The sequence below is a fragment of the Petromyzon marinus genome (assembly GCF_048934315.1).
Source record: "Petromyzon marinus isolate PM22_M1 ecotype Great Lakes invasive population chromosome 73 unlocalized genomic scaffold, UKy_Petmar_22M1.pri1.0 chr73_unloc.3, whole genome shotgun sequence".
NCBI classification, from domain to species: domain Eukaryota; kingdom Metazoa; phylum Chordata; class Hyperoartia; order Petromyzontiformes; family Petromyzontidae; genus Petromyzon; species Petromyzon marinus.
The window spans coordinates 170,074-191,540 of record NW_027422609.1 but is presented as its reverse complement, the minus strand read 5'-3'; the positions used below and the strand labels follow the sequence as shown (position 1 = coordinate 191,540).

The following is a 21,467-nucleotide window of genomic DNA, read 5'->3' as shown; positions in this document are numbered from 1 at the left end:
CCACCACCTCCTCCTCCATCACCTCCTCCTCCATCACCTCCTCCACCAGCTCCACCTCCTCCACCAGCTCCACCTCCTCCACCTCCACCAGCTCCACCACCACCTCCTCCTCCATCACCTCCTCCACCTCCTCCACCACCTCCTCCTTCACCACCTCCGCCACCACCTCCACCACCAGCTCCACCTCCTCCTCCTCCACAGCTCCACCTCCTCCACCACCTCCTCCTCCTCCACCAGCTCCACCTCCTCCTCCTCCACCACCTCCTCCTCCTCCACCACCTCCTCCTCCACCAGCTCCACCTCCTCCACCACCTCCTCCTCCACCAGCTCCACCTCCTCCACCACCTCCTCCTCCACCACCACCTCCTCCTCCACCTCCTCCTCTGCCACCTCCTCCACCTCACCTCTCTCAGTTATCCTCTATGAAGATGACGTCACGGTCGTCGTCGCCTTGGCAGTGAGGAGGTGGAGGGTGCTGGTGAGGAGGTGCTGGTGAGGAGGTGGGTCGTGGTGGTGGTGAGGAGGTGGGTCGTGGTGGTGGTGAGGAGGTGGGTGGTGGTGGTGAGGAGGTTGGTGGTGGTGGTGAGGAGGTGGGTGGTGGTGGTGAGGAGGTGGGTGGTGGTGGAGGTGGTGGCGAGTCTCCCGTCACCTCCTCACGAGGCCTCTTCGACGCTGTGGGAGCAACACAGAGAGGTCTCAACTCCACTCGCTCACTCCGTGTGTCTCCGTGTGTCTCTGTGTGTCTGTGTGTCTCTGTGTCTGTGTGTGTGTGTCTCTGTGTGTGTGTCTGTGTGTCTCTGTGTCTGTGTGTCTCTGTGTGTGTGTCTGTGTGTGGGTCTCTGTGTGTGTGTCTCTCTGTGTGTGTGTCTGTGTGTGTGTGTCTCTGTGTGTCTGTGTGTGTGTGTCTCTGTGTGTCTGCGTGTGTGTGTGTCTCTGTGTGTGTGTGTCTGTGTGTGTCTCTGTGTGTGTGTGTCTCTGTGTGTGTGTCTCTCTGTGTGTCTCTGTGTGTGTGTCTCTGTGTGTCTGTGTGTGTGTGTGTCTCTGTGTGTCTCTGTGTGTGTGTGTCTCTGTGTCTGTGTGTGTCTCTGTGTGTGTGTCTCTGTGTGTGTGTCTCTGTGTCTGTGTGTGTGTCTGTGTGTGTGTGTGTCTGTGTCTCTGTGTGTCTCTGTGTGTGTGTGTCTGTGTGTGTGTGTCTCTGTGTGTGTGTCTCTCTGTGTGTCTCTGTGTCTGTGTGTGTCTCTGTGTGTCTCTGTGTCTGTGTCTCCGTGTGTCTCTGTGTGTCTCTGTGTGTCTGTGTGTCTCCGTGTGTCTCTGTGTGTCTGTGTGTCTCTGTGTGTGTCTGTGTGTGTCTGTGTGTCTCTGTGTGTCTGTGTCTCTGTGTGTCTGCGTCTGTCTCTGTGTGTCTGTGTGTGTGTGTGTGTGTCTCTGTGTCTGTGTCTCTGTGTCTGTGTGTGTCTCTGTGTCTGTGTGTGTCTCTCTGTGTCTGTGTGTGTCTCTGTGTGTCTGTGTCTCTGTGTCTGTGTGTCTGTGTGTGTCTCTGTGTCTCTGTGTGTCTGTGTCTCTGTGTGTGTCTGTGTGTCTGTGTCTCTGTGTGTGTGTCTGTGTGTCTGTGTGTGTCTCTGTGTCTGTGTGTGTCTGTGTGTCTCTGTCTCTGTGTGTCTCTGTGTGTGTCTGTGCGTGTGTCTGTGTGCGTGTGTCTCTGTGTCTGTGTGTGTCAGTGTGTCTCTGTGTGTCTCCGTGTATCTGTGTCTCTGTGTGTCTCCGTGTGTCTGTGTCTCTGTGTATTTCTGTGTGTCTGTGTGCGTGTGTCTCTGTGTCTGTGTGTCTCTTTGTCTGTGTGTGTCAGTGTGTCTCTGTGTGTCTGTGTGTCTGTGTGCGTGTGTCTCTGTGTGTCTCTGTGCGTGTGTCTCTGTGCGTATGTCTCTGTGTGTCACTGTGTGTCACTGTGTGTCTCTGTGTGTCTCTGTGTCTGCGTGTGTCTCTGTGTGCGTGTGTCTCTGTGTGTCTCTGTGTCTGTGTGTGTCTCTGTGTCTGTGTCTCTGTGTGTCTCTGTGTCTGTGTGTCTGTGTGTGTCTCTGTGTGTCTCTGTGTGTCTCTGTGTCTGTGTGTCTCTGTGTGTCTCTGTGTGTGCGTGTCTGTGTGTGTCTCTGTGTGTCTCTGTGTGCGGGTGTCTCTGTGTGTGCGTGTCTCTGTGTGCGTGTGTCTGTGTGCGTGTGTCTCTGTGTGCGCGTGTCTCTGTGTGCGTGTGTCTCTGTGTGTCTCTGTGTGTGCGTGTCTCTGTGTGTCTCTGTGTGCGTGTGTCTCTGTGTGCGGGTGTCTCTGTGTGTGCGTGTCTGTGTGTCTCTGTGTGCGTGTCTGTGTGTGCGTGTCTCTGTGTGTGTGTGTCTCTGTGTGTCTCTGTCTCTGTGTGTCTCTGTGTGTGTGTGTCTCTGTGTGTCTCTGTGTGCGTGTGTCTCTGTGTGCGGGTGTCTCTGTGTGTCTGTGTCTCTGTGTGTCTCTGTGTGTCTCTGTGTGTGCGTGTCTCTGTGTGCGTGTCTCTGTGTGCGCGTGTCTCTGTGTGTCTCTGTGTGCGCGTGTCTCTGTGTGCGCGTGTCTCTGTGTGTCTGTGTGTGTCTGTGTGCGTGTGTCTCTGTGTGCGCGTGTCTCTGTGTGTCTCTGTGTGTGCGTGTATCTCTCTCTCTCCCGTGTCTCTCTCTCCGCGTCTCTCTCTCACCGGTGTCTCTCTCACCCCGTGTCTCTCTCTCCCCGTGTCTCTCTCTCTCTCACCCCGTGTCTCTCTCACCCGTGTCTCTCTTTCTCACCCCGTGTCTCTCTCTCACCCCGTGTCTCCCTATCTCCCCGTGTCTCTCTCTCACCCCGTGTCTCTCTCTCTCTCACCCCGTGTCTCTCTCTCACCCCGTGTCTCTCTATCTCCCCGTGTCTCTCTCTCACCCCGTGTCTCTCTCTCTCTCACCCCGTGTCTCTCTCTCACCCCGTGTCTCTCTCACCCGTGTCTCTCTTTCTCACCCCGTGTCTCTCTCTCACCCCGTGTCTCTCTCTTACCCGTGTCTCTCTCTTACCCGTGTCTCTCTCTCCCCGTGTCTCTCTCCCCGTGTCTCTCTCTCCCCGTGTCTCTCTCTCCGTGTCTCTCTCCCCGTGTCTCTCTCCCCGTGTCTCTCTCTCAACCCGTGTCTCTCTCAACCCGTGTCTCTCTCTCTCTCCCCGTGTCTCTCCCCGTGTCTCTCTCTCCGTGTCTCTCTCCCCGTGTCTCTCTCTCCCCGTGTCTCTCTCCCCGTCTCTCTCTCTCTCCCCGTGTCTCTCTCCCCGTGTCTCTCTCTCTCAACCCGTGTCTCTCTCTCTCAACCCGTGTCTCTCTCTCACCCGTGTCTCTCTCTCCGTGTCTCTCTCTCTCTCCCCGTGTCTCTCTCTATCCCCGTGTCTCTCTCTCCCCGTGTCTCTCTCTCACCCCGTGTCTCTCTCTCCCCGTGTCTCTCTCTCCCCGTGTCTCTCTCTCCCCGTGTCTCTCTCTCCCCGTGTCTCTCTCTCTCCCCGTGTCTCTCTCTCTCCCCGTGTCTCTCTCTCACCGTGTCTCTCTCTCTCAACCCGTGTCTCTCTCTCTCTCAACCCGTGTCTCTCTCTCTCTCCCCGTGTCTCTCTCTCCGTGTCTCTCTCTCCCCGTGTCTCTCTCTCTCAACCCGTGTCTCTCTCTCTCTCCCCGTGTCTCTCTCAACCCGTGTCTCTCTCTCTCCCCGTGTCTCTCTCTCCCCGTGTCTCTCTCTCCCCGTGTCTCTCCCTCCCCGTGTCTCTCTCTCTCCCCGTGTCTCTCTCTCTCACCGTGTCTCTCTCTCTCACCGTGTCTCTCTCTCTCCCCGTGTCTCTCTCTCCCCGTGTCTCTCTCTCTCTCACCCGTGTCTCTCTCCGTGTCCATCTCTCTCCGCCTCTTTATCTCTGGCGAAGCAGATGTGGATGTTGGGTTGGCCGTGGTGGTGACGGTTGTTGGGTTGGTGGTGGCGGTTGTTGGGTTGGTGGTGGCGGTTGTTGGGTTGGTGGTGGCGGTTGTTGGGTTGGTGGTGGCGGTTGTTGGGTTGGTGGTGGCGGTTGTTGGGTTGGTGGTGGCGGTTGTTGGGTTGGTGGTGGCGGTTGTTGGGTTGGTGGTGGCGGCTGAGTTAGTACCGACACTTGACCGTGGATTTCTTAAAGTCACCAGTTGAATCCGCCTGGTGAAAACCAAAAACACATAAACCGGACTCAATCCACCAACCCACTCACTCACCCACCCACTCATCCACTCACTCACCCATCCACTCACTCACCAACCCACTCACCCCACCCACCCACCCACTCACCCACCCACCCCCCCACTCACCCCACCCACCCACCCACTCACTCACCCACCCACCCACTCACCCCACTCACTCACTCACTCACCCCACTCACCTCACCCACCCATCCACTCACTCACCCACCCACCAACCCACTCACCCACTCACCCCACCCACCTACTCACCCACTCACCCACCCCACCCACTCACTCACCCACCCACCCACCCACACTCTCACCCCACCCACTCACTCACCCACCCCACCCACTCACCCACCCCACCCACTCACTCACCCACCCACCCACACTCTCACCCCACCCACTCACTCACCCCACCCACTCATCCACCCTCCCCACCCACCAACCCACTCACTCACCCACCCACCCCACCCACCCACTCACCCCACCCACCAACCCACTCACCCACCCACTCACCCCACCCACCCACCCCACCAACTCACCCACCCACTCACCCACCCTCCCCACCCACCAACTCACCCACCCACCAACTCACTCACCCACCCACTCACCCCACCCACTCACCCCACCCACCCACCCCACTCACTCACCACTCACCCACCCACCCACTCACCCCACTCACCCACTCATCCCACCCACTCACCCACTCACCCCACCAACTCACTCACCCACCCACTCACCCACTCATCCCACCCACTCACCCACCCACCCCATTCACCCACCCACCCACCCCACTCACCCCACCCACCCACCCCACCCACCCACTAAACCACCCACCCACTAAACCACCCACACCCTGACCTTTGACCCTTACCTGGGAGCAATGGCTGCTGACCTCTGCTGACTTCCGGCTTCCAGGGTCACGCGCCTTGGGGTCACGACCTCCGACTCCGACCTGACCCCAGGCTCAACCTCGCTGGACCCCGTGACCTCGCCTGAGGTCGCGACCTCGGACTCGGAGGTCACAGGTCGCTCCTCCTGTCGGGAGGAGGGAACGCGGGTCATGTGACTCCGTTGACCATACTTCACCGTTATGGTCCATAGGTCTCTGTGTGGTGAGTGGTGAGTCTACGGGTCTCTGTGTGGTGAGTGGTGAGTCTATGGGTCTCTGTGTGGTGAGTCTATGGGTCTCTGTGTGGTGAGTCTATGGGTCTCTGTGTGGTGAGTGGTGAGTCTACGGGTCTCTGTGTGGTGAGTGGTGAGTCTATGGGTCTCTGTGTGGTGAGTCTATGGGTCTCTGTGTGGTGAGTGGTGAGTCTACGGGTCTCTGTGTGGTGAGTCTATGGGTCTCTGTGTGGTGAGTCTATGGGTCTCTGTGTGGTGAGTGGTGAGTCTACGGGTCTCTGTGTGGTGAGTCTATGGGTCTCTGTGTGGTGAGGGGTGAGTCTACGGGTCTCTGTGTGGTGAGTGGTGAGTCTACGGGTCTCTGTGTGGTGAGTCTATGGGTCTCTGTGTGGTGAGTGGTGAGTCTATGGGTCTCTGTGTGGTGAGTGGTGAGTCTATGGGTCTCTGTGTGGTGAGTCTATGGGTCTCTGTGTGGTGAGTGGTGAGTCTATGGGTCTCTGTGTGGTGAGTGGTGAGTCTATGGGTCTCTGTGTGGTGAGTCTGTGGGTCTCTGTGTGGTGAGTGGTGAGTCTATGGGTCTCTGTGTTGTGAGTGGTGAGTCTATGGGTCTCTGTGTGGTGAGTCTGTGGGTCTCTGTGTGGTGAGTGGTGAGTCTATGGGTCTCTGTGTTGTGAGTGGTGAGTCTACGGGTCTCTGTGTGGTGAGTGGTGAGTCTACGGGTCTCTGTGTGGTGAGTCTGTGGTGAGTCTTTGTGGTGAGTGGTGAGTCTGTGGCGAGTCTGTGGTGAGTCTGTGGTGAATGGTGAGTCTGTGGCGAGTCTGTGGTGAGTCTGTGGTGAGTCTACGGGTGTCTGTGTGGTGAGTCTGTGGTGAGTCTGGTGAGTCTGTGGTGAGTCTACGGGTCTCTGTGTGGTGAGTCTGTGTGGTGAGTGGTGAGTCTGTGGCGAGTCTGTGGTGAGTCTGTGGTGATTCTGTGGTGAGTCTACGGGTGTCTGTGTGGTGAGTCTGTGGTGAGTGTGTGGTGAGTCTGTGTGGTGAGTGGTGAGTCTGTGGTGAGTCTGTGGTGAGTCTACGGGTGTCTGTGTGGTGAGTCTGTGGTGAGTGTGTGGTGAGTCTGTGTGGTGAGTGGTGAGTCTGTGGTGAGTCTGTGGTGAGTCTACGGGTCTCTGTGTGGTGAGTGGGTGGTGAGTGTGTGGTGAGTGGTGAGTCTGTGGTGAGTCTGTGGTGAGTCTACGGGTCTCTGTGTGGTGAGTCTGTGGTGAGTCTGTGGTGAGTCTGTGGTGAGTCTGTGGTGAGTCTGTGGTGAGTCTGTGGTGAGTCTACGGGTCTCTGTGTGGTGAGTGGTGAGTCTGTGGTGAGTCTGTGTGGTGAGTGGTGAGTCTGTGGTGAGTCTGTGGTGAGTCTGTGGCGAGTATGTGGTGAGTCTGTGGTGAGTCTACGGGTGTCTGTGTGGTGAGTCTGTGGTGAGTCTGGTGAGTCTGTGGTGAGTCTACGGGTCTCTGTGTGGTGAGTCTGTGTGGTGAGTGGTGAGTCTGTGGCGAGTCTGTGGTGAGTCTGTGGTGATTCTGTGGTGAGTCTACGGGTGTCTGTGTGGTGAGTCTGTGGTGAGTGTGTGGTGAGTCTGTGTGGTGAGTGGTGAGTCTGTGGTCAGTCTGTGGTGAGTCTACGGGTGTCTGTGTGGTGAGTCTGTGGTGAGTATGTGGTGAGTCTGTGTGGTGAGTGGTGAGTCTGTGGTGAGTCTACGGGTCTCTGTGTGGTGAGTGGGTGGTGAGTGTGTGGTGAGTCTGTGTGGTGAGTGGTGAGTCTGTGGTGAGTCTGTGGTGAGTCTACGGGTCTCTGTGTGGTGAGTCTGTGGTGAGTCTGTGGTGAGTCTGTGGTGAGTCTGTGGTGAGTCTACGGGTCTCTGTGTGGTGAGTGGTGAGTCTGTGGTGAGTCTGTGTGGTGAGTGGTGAGTCTGTGGTGAGTCTGTGGTGAGTCTGTGGCGAGTCTGTGGTGAGTCTGTGGTGAGTCTGTGGTGAGTCTACGGGTGTCTGTGTGGTGAGTCTGTGGTGAGTCTGGTGAGTCTGTGGTGAGTCTACGGGTCTCTGTGTGGTGAGTATGTGTGGTGAGTGGTGAGTCTGTGGCGAGTCTGTGGTGAGTCTGTGGTGATTCTGTGGTGAGTCTACGGGTGTCTGTGTGGTGAGTCTGTGGTGAGTGTGTGGTGAGTCTGTGTGGTGAGTGGTGAGTCTGTGGTGAGTCTGTGGTGAGTCTACGGGTGTCTGTGGTGAGTGTGTGGTGAGTCTGTGTGGTGAGTGGTGAGTCTGTGGTGAGTCTGTGGTGAGTCTACGGGTCTCTGTGTGGTGAGTGTGTGGTGAGTGTGTGGTGAGTCTGTGTGGTGAGTGGTGAGTCTGTGGTGAGTCTGTGGTGAGTCTACGGGTCTCTGTGGTGAGTCTGTGGTGAGTCTGTGGTGAGTCTGTGGTGAGTCTACGGGTCTCTGTGTGGTGAGTGGTGAGTCTGTGGTGAGTCTGTGTGGTGAGTGGTGAGTCTGTGGTGAGTCTGTGTTGAGTCTGCGGCGAGTCTGGTGAGTCTGTGGTGAGTCTACGGGTCTCTGAGTGGTGAGTCTGTGGTGAGTCTGGTGAGTCTGTGGTGAGTCTGTGGTGAGTCTGTGTGGTGAGTCTGTGGTGAGTCTGTGTGGTGAGTGGTGAGTCTGTGGTGAGTCTGTGGTGAGTCTGTGGTGAGTCTGTGGTGAGTGGTGAGTCTGTGGCGAGTCTGTGGCGAGTCTGTGTGGTGAGTGGTGAGTCTGTGTGGTGAGTGGTGAGTCTGTGGTGAGTCTGTGGTGAGTCTGTGGTGAGTCTGTGTGGTGAGTGGTGAGTCTGTGGTGAGTCTGTGTGGTGAGTGGTGAGTCTGTGGTGAGTCTGTGTGGTGAGTGGTGAGTCTGTGGCGAGTCTGGTGAGTCTGTGTGGTGAGTGGTGAGTCTGTGGTGAGTCTGTGGTGAGTCTGGTGAGTCTGTGGTGAGTCTGTGGTGAATGGTGAGTCTGGTGAGTCTGTGGTGAGTCTGTGGTGAATGGTGAGTCTGGTGAGTCTGTGGTGAGTCTGTGGTGAATGGTGAGTCTGGTGAGTCTGTGGTGAGTCTGTGGCGAGTCTGTGGTGAGTCTGTGGTGAGTCTACGGGTCTCTGTGTGGTGAGTGGTGAGTCTGGTGAGTCTGTGGTGAGTCTGTGGTGAATGGTGAGTCTGGTGAGTCTGTGGTGAGTCTGTGGTGAGTCTGTGTGGTGAGTCTGTGGTGAGTCTGTGTGGTGAGTGGTGAGTCTGTGGTGAGTCTGTGGTGAGTCTGTGGTGAGTCTGTGGTGAGTGGTGAGTCTGTGGTGAGTCTGTGGCGAGTCTGTGGCGAGTCTGTGTGGTGAGTGGTGAGTCTGTGTGGTGAGTGGTGAGTCTGTGGTGAGTCTGTGGTGAGTCTGTGGTGAGTCTGTGTGGTGAGTGGTGAGTCTGTGGTGAGTCTGTGTGGTGAGTGGTGAGTCTGTGGTGAGTCTGTGTGGTGAGTGGTGAGTCTGTGGCGAGTCTGGTGAGTCTGTGTGGTGAGTGGTGAGTCTGTGGTGAGTCTGTGGTGAGTCTGGTGAGTCTGTGGTGAGTCTGTGGTGAATGGTGAGTCTGGTGAGTCTGTGGTGAGTCTGTGGTGAATGGTGAGTCTGGTGAGTCTGTGGTGAGTCTGTGGTGAATGGTGAGTCTGGTGAGTCTGTGGTGAGTCTGTGGCGAGTCTGTGGTGAGTCTGTGGTGAGTCTACGGGTCTCTGTGTGGTGAGTGGTGAGTCTGGTGAGTCTGTGGTGAGTCTGCGGCGAGTCTGCGGCGAGTCTGTGTTGAGTCTACGGGTTCTCTGAGTGGTGAGTCTGTGGTCAGTCTGTGGTGAGTCTGTGTGGTGAGTGGTGAGTCTGTGGTGAGTCTGTGTGGTGAGTGGTGAGTCTGTGGTGAGTCTGTGGTGAGTGGTGAGTCTGTGGTGAGTCTGTGGCGAGTCTGTGTGGTGAGTGGTGAGTCTGTGTGGTGAGTGGTGAGTCTGTGGTGAGTCTGTGTGGTGAGTGTGGTGAGTCTGGTGAGTGTGGTGAGTGAGATGGTGGTGAGTCTGTGGCGAGTCTGTGGTGAGTCTGGTGAGTCTGTGGTGAGTCTGTGGTGAATGGTGAGTCTGGTGAGTCTGTGGTGAGTCTGTGGTGAATGGTGAGTCTGGTGAGTCTGTGGTGAGTCTGTGGCGAGTCTGTGGTGAGTCTGTGGTGAGTCTACGGGTCTCTGTGTGGTGAGTGGTGAGTCTGGTGAGTCTGTGGTGAGTCTGCGGCGAGTCTGCGGCGAGTCTGTGTTGAGTCTACGGGTTCTCTGAGTGGTGAGTCTGTGGTCAGTCTGTGGTGAGTCTGTGTGGTGAGTGGTGAGTCTGTGGTGAGTCTGTGTGGTGAGTGGTGAGTCTGTGGTGAGTCTGTGGTGAGTCTGTGGTGAGTGGTGAGTCTGTGGTGAGTCTGTGGCGAGTCTGTGTGGTGAGTGGTGAGTCTGTGTGGTGAGTGGTGAGTCTGTGGTGAGTCTGTGTGGTGAGTGTGGTGAGTCTGGTGAGTGTGGTGAGTGAGTTTGTGGTGAGTCTGTGGCGAGTCTCTGGTGAGTCTGTGGTGAGTCTGTGGCGAGTCTGTGGTGAATGGTGAGTCTGGTGAGTGTGGTGAGTGAGTCTGGTGAGTCTGTGGCGAGTCTCTGGTGAGTCTGTGGTGAGTGGCGAGTCTGTGGCGAGTCTGCGAGCCCACCCTCACCGCTGCGCTGCGATTGGACGCCGCCTGGTCACGTGACGCGCGTTTCTTTGGCTTCTGCTCGGGGGGGCTGGGCGTCCCAACGCCTGCCGGGTTGGGGGTGGACCCCGCTCCCCCGGGCCCCCCCGTGGGGGTCCCTGAGGGGGTCCCTGAGGGGGTCCCCCCCGTAGAGGGGGTCCCCCCCGCAGAGGGGGTCTCCGAGGGGGCCAGGGGCTCCCCCAACTCGCCCACGGCAAACACAGCGAAGGAACAGTAGCCGTCCGTCGAGGAGATAGCCAACAGGGAGCCATCAGCGGACCTGCGGTGAGGGAGGGGTGGGTGAGGGAGGGGTGAGGGAGGGGTGGGTGGTGAGGGTGAGGGTGGTGAGGGGTGGTGAGGGAGGGTGAGGGGTGGTGAGGGAGGGGTGGGTGAGGGGTGGTGAGGGGGGGGGGGTGAGGGTGAGGGAGAGAGGGTGAGGGAGGGGTGGGTGAGGGTGAGGGGGGGGTGGGTGAATCACTCACTCATTCAATGGCCCAGCTCCCAACTCACTCACCCACCCACTCACCCACCCACTCACCCACCCACTCACCCACCCACTCACCCACCCACCCACTCACCCACCCACTCACCCACCCACTCATTCACCTACCCACTCACCCACCCACTCACCCACCCACTCACCCACCCACTCATTCACCTACCCACTCACCCACCCACTCACCCACCCACTCATTCACCTACCCACTCACCCACCCACTCACCCACCCACTCACCCACCCACTCATTCACCTACCCACTCACCCACCCACTCACCCACCCACTCACCCACCCACTCACCCACCCACTCATTCACCTACCCACTCACCCACCCACTCACCCACCCACTCATTCACCTACCCACTCACCCACCCACTCACCCACCCACTCATTCACCTACCCACTCACCCACCCACTCACCCACCCACTCACCCACCCACTCATTCACCTACCCACTCACCCACCCACTCACCCACCCACTCACCCACCCACTCATTCACCTACCCACTCACCCACCCACTCACCCACCCACTCACCCACCCACTCATTCACCTACCCACTCACCCACCCACTCACCCACCCACTCATTCACCTACCCACTCACCCACCCACTCACCCACCCACTCACCCACCCACTCACCCACCCACTCATTCACCTACCCACTCACCCACCCACTCACCCACCCACTCACCCACCCACTCATTCACCTACCCACTCACCCACCCACTCACCCACCCACTCATTCACCTACCCACTCACCCACCCACTCACCCACCCACTCACCCACCCACTCATTCACCTACCCACTCACCCACCCACTCACCCACCCACTCACCCACCCACTCACCCACCCACTCATTCACCTACCCACTCACCCACCCACTCACCCACCCACTCACCCACCCACTCATTCACCTACCCACTCACCCACCCACTCACTCACACATTCACCCACCCACGGGGGTCATGGTGGTATGAAGGTGTGACGGTGGTGGTGGTGGTGACGGTGGTAACGGTGGTGGTGACGGTGGTGGTGGTGATGGTGGTGGTGGTGATGGTGACGGTGGTGGTGGTGATGGTGGTGGTGGTGGTGGTGACGGTGGTGACGGTGGTGGTGGTGATGGTGGTGGTGATGGTGGTGGTGGTGACGGTGGTGATGGTGGTGGTGATGGTGGTGATGGTGGTGGTGGTGATGGTGGTGGTGGTGATGGTGGTGACGGTGGTGATGGTGACGGTGGTGGTGATGATGGTGGTGGGACGGTGGTGGTGGTGACGGTGGTGGTGGTGACGGTGGTGGTGGTGACGGTGGTGGTGGTGATGGTGGTGGGACGGTGGTGGTGGTGACGGTGGTGGTGGTGACGGTGGTGGTGGTGGTGACGGTGGTGGTGATGACGGTGGTGGGACGGTGGTGGTGGTGACGGTAACGGTGATGGTGGTGACGGTGATGGTGGTGGTGGTGATGGTGGTGGTGACGGTGACGGTGGTGGTGGTGATGGTGGTGGTGACGGTGATGGTGGTGACGGTGGTGGTGACGGTGACGGTGATGGTGGTGGTGACGGTGGTGGTGATGATGGTGGTGGGACGGTGGTGGTGGTGACGGTAACGGTGATGGTGGTGACGGTGGTGGTGGTGACGGTGATGGTGGTGGTGACAGTGGTGGTGACGGTGGTGACGGTGGTGGTGGTGATGGTGGTAGTGGTGGTGTACCAGGCGAGGTCGCTGAGCGTGTGGTAGTGCAGGCTGGAGATGGAGGCGAAGGGAGCGGCGTGCTGAGTGTGTGGTGGTGGTGACGGTGGTGGTAGTGGTGGTGGTGATGGTGGTAGTGGTGGTGGTGATGGTGGTAGTGGTGGTGGTGATGGTGGTAGTGGTGGTGGTGATGGTGGTAGTGGTGGTGACGGTGGTGACGGTGGTGGTGACGGTGATGGTGGTGACGGTGGTGGTGGTGACAGTGGTGGTGGGACGGTGGTGGTGACGGTGGTGACGGTGGTGGTGGTGGTGACAGTGGTGGTGACGGTGGTGACGGTGGTGTACCAGGCGAGGTCGCTGAGCGTGTGGTAGTGCAGGCTGGAGATGGAGGCGAAGGGAGCGGCGTGCTGGGTGTGTGGTGGTGGTGACGGTGGTGGTAGTGGTGGTGGTGATGGTGGTAGTGGTGGTGACGGTGGTGGTGGTGACGGTGGTGACGGTGGTGGTGGTGGTGACGGTGGTGGTGATGGTGGTGGTGGTGGTGGTGACGGTGGTGGTGGTGGTGACGGTGGTGGTGGTGGTGACGGTGGTGGTGGTGGTGACAGTGGTGGTGACGGTGGTGTACCAGGCGAGGTCGCTGAGCGTGTGGTAGTGCAGGCTGGAGATGGAGGCGAAGGGAGCGGCGTGCTGGGTGTCGTACAGCAGCACGGTATCCTCAGTAGCCACCGCCACCAGCACACGGTAGGGCAAGTCCAGGAACGGGGGAGACGCTGAGGGGTGGGAGACACGGGGGGAGGAGACACGGGGTGGGAGACACGGGGAGGAGACACGGGGTGGTGGGAGACACGGGGTGGTGGGAGACACGGGGTAGGAGACACGGGGTGGGAGACACGGGGAGGGAGACACAGGGTGGGAGACACGGGGTGGAGACACGGGGAGGGGGGTGGGAGACACGGGGTGGGAGACACGGGGAGGGGAGACACGGGGTGGGAGACACGGGGGATGGGAGACACGGGGTGGGAGACACGGGGATGGGAGACACGGGGTGGGAGACACGGGGTGGGAGACACGGGGTGGGAGACACGGGGTGGGAGACACGGGGTGGTGGGAGACACGGGGTGGTGGGAGACACGGGGTGGGAGACACGGGGGTAGGAGACACGGGGGGGTGGGAGTGAGATGAGACACGGGGTAGGAGACACAGGGTGGTGGGAGACACGGGGAGGGAGACACGGGGGGTGGGAGTGAGATGAGATACGGGGGGTGGGAGACACGGGGTGGGAGACACGGGGTGGGAGACACGGGGTGGGAGACACGGGGTGGGAGACACGGGGGATGGGAGACACGGGGTGGGAGACACGGGGGTAGGAGACACGGGGGGGTGGGAGTGAGATGAGACACGGGGTAGGAGACACAGGGTGGTGGGAGACACGGGGAGGGAGACACGGGGGGTGGGAGTGAGATGAGATACGGGGGGTGGGAGACACGGGGTGGGAGACACGGGGTGGGAGACACGGGGTGGGAGACACGGGGTGGGAGACACGGGGGATGGGAGACACGGGGAGGAGACACGGGGGGTGGGAGACACGGGTGGTGATGATGGTGGTGAGGGTGGTGGTGGTTGTGAGGAGGTGAGGGTGGCGGTGGTAGTGAGGGTGGTGGCGAGGGTGGTGGTAAGGGTGGTGGTGGTGAAGGTGGTGGTGGTGGTGGTGGTGAGGGTGGTGGTGAGGGTGGTGGTGAGGGTGGTGGTGAGGGTGGTGGAGGTGGCGGTGAGGGTGGTGGTGGTGGTGAGGGTGGTGAGGGTGGTGGTGAGGGTGGAGGTGGTGGTGAGGGTGGAGGAGGTGGTGGTGAGGGTGGTGATGAGGGTGGTGGTGGTGGTGAGGGTGGTGGTGGTGAGGGTGGTGGTGGTGGTGAGGGTGGTGGTGGTGAGGGTTGAGGTGGTGGTGAGGGTAGTGATGAGGGTGGTGGTAGTGGTGGTGGTGGTGAGGGTGGTGGTGAGGGTAGTGATGAGGGTGGTGGTAGTGGTGGTGGTGGTGAGGGTGGTGGTGAGGGTAGTGGTGAGGGTGGAGGTGGTGGTGAGGGTGGTGCTCACCACCGGGTGGCGAGGGGCGGAGGCTGAACAACTGGGCACAGCAGCGCACAGCTACAGTGGCCTTGCCTGGGGAGGGCAAGTGGGCCAAAGGCCTGGGGGGATACAAAGGCGGGTGGGAGGGCCGTCGTGAACCCCGCAGAGAGACACGGACATCGTGAACCTCGCACAGAGACACGGACATCGTGAACCCCACTCAGTGACACGGACATCGTGAACCCCACTCAGAGACACGGACATCGTGAACCCCACTCAGTGACACGGACATCGTGAACCCCACTCAGAGACACGGACATCGTGAACCCCACTCAGAGACACGGACATCGTGAACCCCACTCAGAGACACGGACATCGTGAACCCCACTCAGAGACACGGACATCGTGAACCCCACTCAGAGACACGGACATCGTGAACCCCACAGAGAGACACGGACATCGTGAACCCTACTCAGTGACACGGACATCGTGAACCCCGCAGAGAGACACGGACATCGTGAACCCCACAGAGAGACACGGACATCGTGAACCCCACTCAGTGACACGGACATCGTGAACCCCGCAGAGAGACACGGACATCGTGAACCCCACTCAGAGACACGGACATCGTAAACCCCACTCAGAGACACGGACATCGTGAACCCCACTCAGAGACACGGACATCGTGAACCCCACAGAGAGACACGGACATCGTGAACCCCGCAGAGAGACACGGACATCGTGAACCCCACTCAGAGACACGGACATCGTGAACCCCACTCAGAGACACGGACATCGTGAACCTCGCAGAGAGACACGGACATCGTGAACCCCACTCAGAGACACGGACATCGTGAACCCCGCAGAGAGACACGGACATCGTGAACCCCACTCAGAGACACGGACATCGTGAACCCCACAGAGAGACACGGACATCGTGAACCCCACTCAGAGACACGGACATCGTGAACCCCGCAGAGAGACACGGACATCGTGAACCCCACTCAGAGACACGGACATCGTGAACCCCACAGAGAGACACGGACATCGTGAACCCCACTCAGAGACACGGACATCGTGAACCCCACTCAGAGACACGGACATCGTGAACCCCACTCAGTGACACGGACATCGTGAACCCCACAGAGAGACACGGACATCGTGAACCCCGCAGAGAGACACGGACATCGTGAACTACAGAGAGACACGGACATCGTGAACCCCACTCAGAGACACGGACATCGTGAACCCCACTCAGAGACACGGACATCGTGAACCCCGCAGAGAGACACGGACATCATGAACCCCACTCAGAGACACGGACATCGTGAACCCCGCAGAGAGACACGGACATCGTGAACCCCACAGAGAGACACGGACATCGTGAACCCAACTCAGTGACACGGACATCGTGAACCCCACAGAGAGACACGGACATCGTGAACCCCGCTCAGAGACACGGACATCGTGAACCCCACTCAGTGACACGGACATCGTGAACCCCGCAGAGAGACACGGACATCGTGAACCCCACTCAGTGACACGGACATCGTGAACCCCACTCAGAGACACGGACATCGTGAACCCCACTCAGAGACACGGACATCGTGAACCCCACTCAGAGACACGGACATCGTGAACCCCACTCAGTGACACGGACATCGTGAACCCCACTCAGAGACACGGACATCGTGAACCCCACTCAGAGACACGGACATCGTGAACCCCACTCAGTGACACGGACATCGTGAACCCCACAGAGAGACACGGACATCGTGAACCCCACTCAGAGACACGGACATCGTGAACCCCACTCAGAGACACGGACATCGTGAACCCCACTCAGTGACACGGACATCGTGAACCCCACAGAGAGACACGGACATCGTGAACCCCACTCAGAGACACGGACATCGTGAACCCCGCAGAGAGACACGGACATCGTGAACCCCACTCAGAGACACGGACATCGTGAACCCCACTCAGTGACACGGACATCGTGAACCCCACAGAGAGACACGGACATCGTGAACCCCACTCAGAGACACGGACATCGTGAACCCCGCAGAGAGACACGGACATCGTGAACCCCACTCAGAGACACGGACATCGTGAACCCCACTCAGAGACACGGACATCGTGAACCCCGCAGAGAGACACGGACATCGTGAACCCCACTCAGAGACACGGACATCGTGAACCCCACAGAGAGACACGGACATCGTGAACCCCGCAGAGAGACACGGACATCGTGAACCCCGCAGAGAGACACGGACATCGTGAACCCCACAGAGAGACACGGACATCGTGAACCACACTCAGAGACACGGACATCGTGAACCCCACTCAGAGACACGGACATCGTGAACCCTACTCAGAGACACGGACATCGTGAACCCTACTCAGAGACACGGACATCGTGAACCCCGCTCAGAGACACGGACATCGTGAACCCCGCAGAGAGACACGGACATCGTGAACCCCACAGAGAGACACGGACATCGTGAACCCCACTCAGTGACACGGACATCGTGAACCCCACTCAGAGACACGGACATCGTGAACCCCACTCAGTGACACGGACATCGTGAACCCCGCTCAGAGACACGGACATCGTGAACCCCGCAGAGAGACACGGACATCGTGAACCCCGCTCAGAGACACGGACATCGTGAACCCCACAGAGAGACACGGACATCGTGAACCCCACTCAGTGACACGGACATCGTGAACCACACTCAGAGACACGGACATCGTGAACCCCGCAGAGAGACACGGACATCGTGAACCCCACAGAGAGACACGGACATCGTGAACCCCACTCAGTGACACGGACATCGTGAACCCCACTCAGAGACACGGACATCGTGAACCCCACAGAGAGACACGGACATCGTGAACCCCACTCAGTGACACGGACATCGTGAACCCCACTCAGAGACACGGACATCGTGAACCCCACTCAGAGACACGGACATCGTGAACCCCACTCAGTGACACGGACATCGTGAACCCCACTCAGAGACACGGACATCGTGAACCCCACTCAGAGACACGGACATCGTGAACCCCGCAGAGAGACACGGACATCGTGAACCTCGCACAGAGACACGGACATCGTGAACCCCACTCAGAGACACGGACATCGTGAACCCCACTCAGAGACACGGACATCGTGAACCCCGCAGAGAGACACGGACATCGTGAACCCCACAGAGAGACACGGACATCGTGAACCCCACTCAGAGACACGGACATCGTGAACCCCACAGAGAGACACGGACATCGTGAACCCCGCAGAGAGACACGGACATCGTGAACCCCACTCAGAGACACGGACATCGTGAACCCCACTCAGAGACACGGACATCGTGAACCCCACTCAGAGACACGGACATCGTGAACCCCACTCAGTGACACGGACATCGTGAACCCCACAGAGAGACACGGACATCGTGAACCCCACTCAGAGACACGGACATCGTGAACCCCACTCAGAGACACGGACATCGTGAACCCCACTCAGAGACACGGACATCGTGAACCCCACTCAGTGACACGGACATCGTGAACCCCGCAGAGAGACACGGACATCGTGAACCCCACTCAGAGACACGGACATCGTGAACCCCACTCAGAGACACGGACATCGTGAACCCCACTCAGAGACACGGACATCGTGAACCCCACTCAGAGACACGGACATCGTGAACCCCACTCAGTGACACGGACATCGTGAACCCTACTCAGAGACACGGACATCGTGAACCCCACTCAGTGACACGGACATCGTGAACCCCACTCAGAGACACGGACATCGTGAACCCCACTCAGAGACACGGACATCGTGAACCCCACAGAGAGACACGGACATCGTGAACCCCACTCAGAGACACGGACATCGTGAACCCCACTCAGTGACACGGACATCGTGAACCCCGCAGAGAGACACGGACATCGTGAACCCCGCAGAGAGACACGGACATCGTGAACCCCACTCAGAGACACGGACATCGTGAACCCCACAGAGAGACACGGACATCGTGAACCCCGCAGAGAGACACGGACATCGTGAACCCCACTCAGAGACACGGACATCGTGAACCCTACTCAGAGACACGGATATCGTGAACCCCACTCAGTGACACGGACATCGTGAACCCCACAGAGAGACACGGACATCGTGAACCCCACTCAGAGACACGGACATCGTGAACCCCACAGAGAGACACGGACATCGTGAACCCCACTCAGAGACACGGACATCGTGAACCCCACTCAGAGACACGGACATCGTGAACCCCACTCAGTGACACGGACATCGTGAACCCCACTCAGAGACACGGACATCGTGAACCCCACTCAGAGACACGGACATCGTGAACCCCACAGAGAGACACGGACATCGTGAACCCCGCAGAGAGACACGGACATCGTGAACCCCACTCAGAGACACGGACATCGTGAACCCCACAGAGAGACACGGACATCGTGAACCCCACTCAGAGACACGGACATCGTGAACCCCACTCAGTGACACGGACATCGTGAACCCCACTCAGAGACACGGACATCGTGAACCCCACTCAGAGACACGGACATCGTGAACCCCGCTCAGTGACACGGACATCGTGAACCCCACAGAGAGACACGGACATCGTGAACCACACTCAGAGACACGGACATCGTGAACCCCATAGAGAGACACGGACATCGTGAACCCCGCAGAGAGACACGGACATCGTGAACCCCGCAGAGAGACACGGACATCGTGAACCCCACTCAGAGACACGGACATCGTGAACCCCACTCAGAGACACGGACATCGTGAACCCCACTCAGAGACACGGACATCGTGAACCCCACTCAGAGACACGGACATCGTGAACCCCACAGAGAGACACGGACATCGTGAACCCCACTCAGAGACACGGACATCGTGAACCCCGCAGAGAGACACGGACATCGTGAACCCCACAGAGAGACACGGACATCGTGAACCCCACTCAGTGACACGGACATCGTGAACCCCACTCAGAGACACGGACATCGTGAACCCCACTCAGAGACACGGACATCGTGAACCCCACTCAGTGACACGGACATCGTGAACCCCACTCAGAGACACGGACATCGTGAACCCCACTCAGAGACACGGACATCGTGAACCCCGCTCAGTGACACGGACATCGTGAACCCCACAGAGAGACACGGACATCGTGAACCACACTCAGAGACACGGACATCGTGAACCCCATAGAGAGACACGGACATCGTGAACCCCGCAGAGAGACACGGACATCGTGAACCCCGCAGAGAGACACGGACATCGTGAACCCCACTCAGAGACACGGACATCGTGAACCCCACTCAGAGACACGGACATCGTGAACCCCACTCAGAGACACGGACATCGTGAACCCCACTCAGAGACACGGACATCGTGAACCCCACAGAGAGACACGGACATCGTGAACCCCACTCAGAGACACGGACATCGTGAACCCCGCAGAGAGACACGGACATCGTGAACCCCACAGAGAGACACGGACATCGTGAACCCCACTCAGTGACACGGACATCGTGAACCCCACTCAGAGACACGGACATCGTGAACCCCACTCAGTGACACGGACATCGTGAACCCTACTCAGAGACACGGACATCGTGAACCCCACTCAGAGACACGGACATCGTGAACCCCACTCAGAGACACGGACATCGTGAACCCCACTCAGAGACACGGACATCGTGAACCCCACTCAGTGACACGGACATCGTGAACCCCACTCAGAGACACGGACATCGTGAACCCCACTCAGAGACACGGACATCGTGAACCCCACTCAGAGACACGGACATCGTGAACCCCACAGAGAGACACGGACATCGTGAACCCCGCAGAGAGACACGGACATCGTGAACCCCGCAGAGAGACACGGACATCGTGAACCCCACTCAGTGACACGGACATCGTGAACCCCACTCAGAGACACGGACATCGTGAACCCCACTCAGAGACACGGACATCGTGAACCCCACTCAGAGACACGGACATCGTGAACCCCACTCAGAGACACGGACATCGTGAACCCCACTCAGCTCACTTTTTCAGGTTGCTCCGTGAGAACACGTAGGTTGTGTTCATAACAGAGTCTCCCGACTCGATGCAGCCAGCTGTGGATAGAGCACGCGGAACTCAGAAACACCGTCACCACCACCATCACCAACGTCACCATCACCACCATCACCACCACCACCACCACCGCCACCACCATCACCACCACCATCACCGCCACCACCGCCACCACCGTCACCACCACCGTCACCACCACCACCACCACCATCACCGTCACCACCACCGTCACCACCGTCACCACCACCACCACCGTCACCACCACCACCACCACCGTCACCACCGTCACCACCATCACCACCGTCACCACCGCCACCACCACCGCCACCACCACCACCACCGTCACCACCACCACCACCACCGCCAGGTTCTCTCCACTGCTGGCTGCGTGCACCGCACCTGGTGCCAGAAGGTGGGAGCCGTCCGGCGTGAAGGAGAGACGCCGGAAGAACGACCTCATACTGTCGTCGTGAAACATGCGGCCCATCTTCACCTACAGGCAACACCACAACAACAACAACAACCACAACAACAACCACAACCACCACAACAACAACCACGTTAACCACGTTAACAACGACCTCATACTGTCGTCGTGAAACATGCGGCCCATCTTCACCTACAGGCAACACCACAACCACCACAACAACAACCACGTTAACAACAACCACGTTAACCACGTTAACAACAACCACGTTAACCACGTTAACAACGACCTCATACTGTCGTCGTGAAACATGCGGCCCATCTTCACCTACAGGCAACACCACAACAACAACCACAACCACGTCAACAACAACAACCACAACCACGTCAACAACAACAACCACCACAACAACAACAACAACCACGTTAACCACGTTAACAACGACCTCATACTGTCGTCGTGAAACATGCGACCCATCTTCACCTACAGGCAACACCACAACAACAACCATGTCAACAACAACAACAACCACGTCAACAACCACCACA

General features: G+C 58.7%; 1 protein-coding gene across 1 annotated transcript in view; it reads right to left on the bottom strand.

Moving 5' to 3' along the window:
- Positions 1 to 339: 339 nt before the first annotated feature.
- The window catches only part of LOC116937941 (chromatin assembly factor 1 subunit B-like), a 44,827-nt gene continuing 23,699 nt past the window's right edge, over positions 340 to 21,467 (bottom strand). The window contains exons 8-15 of the mRNA XM_076058402.1: positions 20,892 to 20,985; positions 20,464 to 20,533; positions 14,384 to 14,475; positions 12,918 to 13,062; positions 10,096 to 10,390; positions 5,094 to 5,257; positions 3,886 to 4,196; positions 340 to 672 (exon numbers count right to left, since the gene is read on the bottom strand). Coding sequence (XP_075914517.1) covers positions 410 to 672; positions 3,886 to 4,196; positions 5,094 to 5,257; positions 10,096 to 10,390; positions 12,918 to 13,062; positions 14,384 to 14,475; positions 20,464 to 20,533; positions 20,892 to 20,985 — 1,434 coding nt within the window. The 3' untranslated portion in view covers positions 340 to 409. The remainder of the gene's footprint in view (positions 673 to 3,885; positions 4,197 to 5,093; positions 5,258 to 10,095; positions 10,391 to 12,917; positions 13,063 to 14,383; positions 14,476 to 20,463; positions 20,534 to 20,891; positions 20,986 to 21,467) is intronic.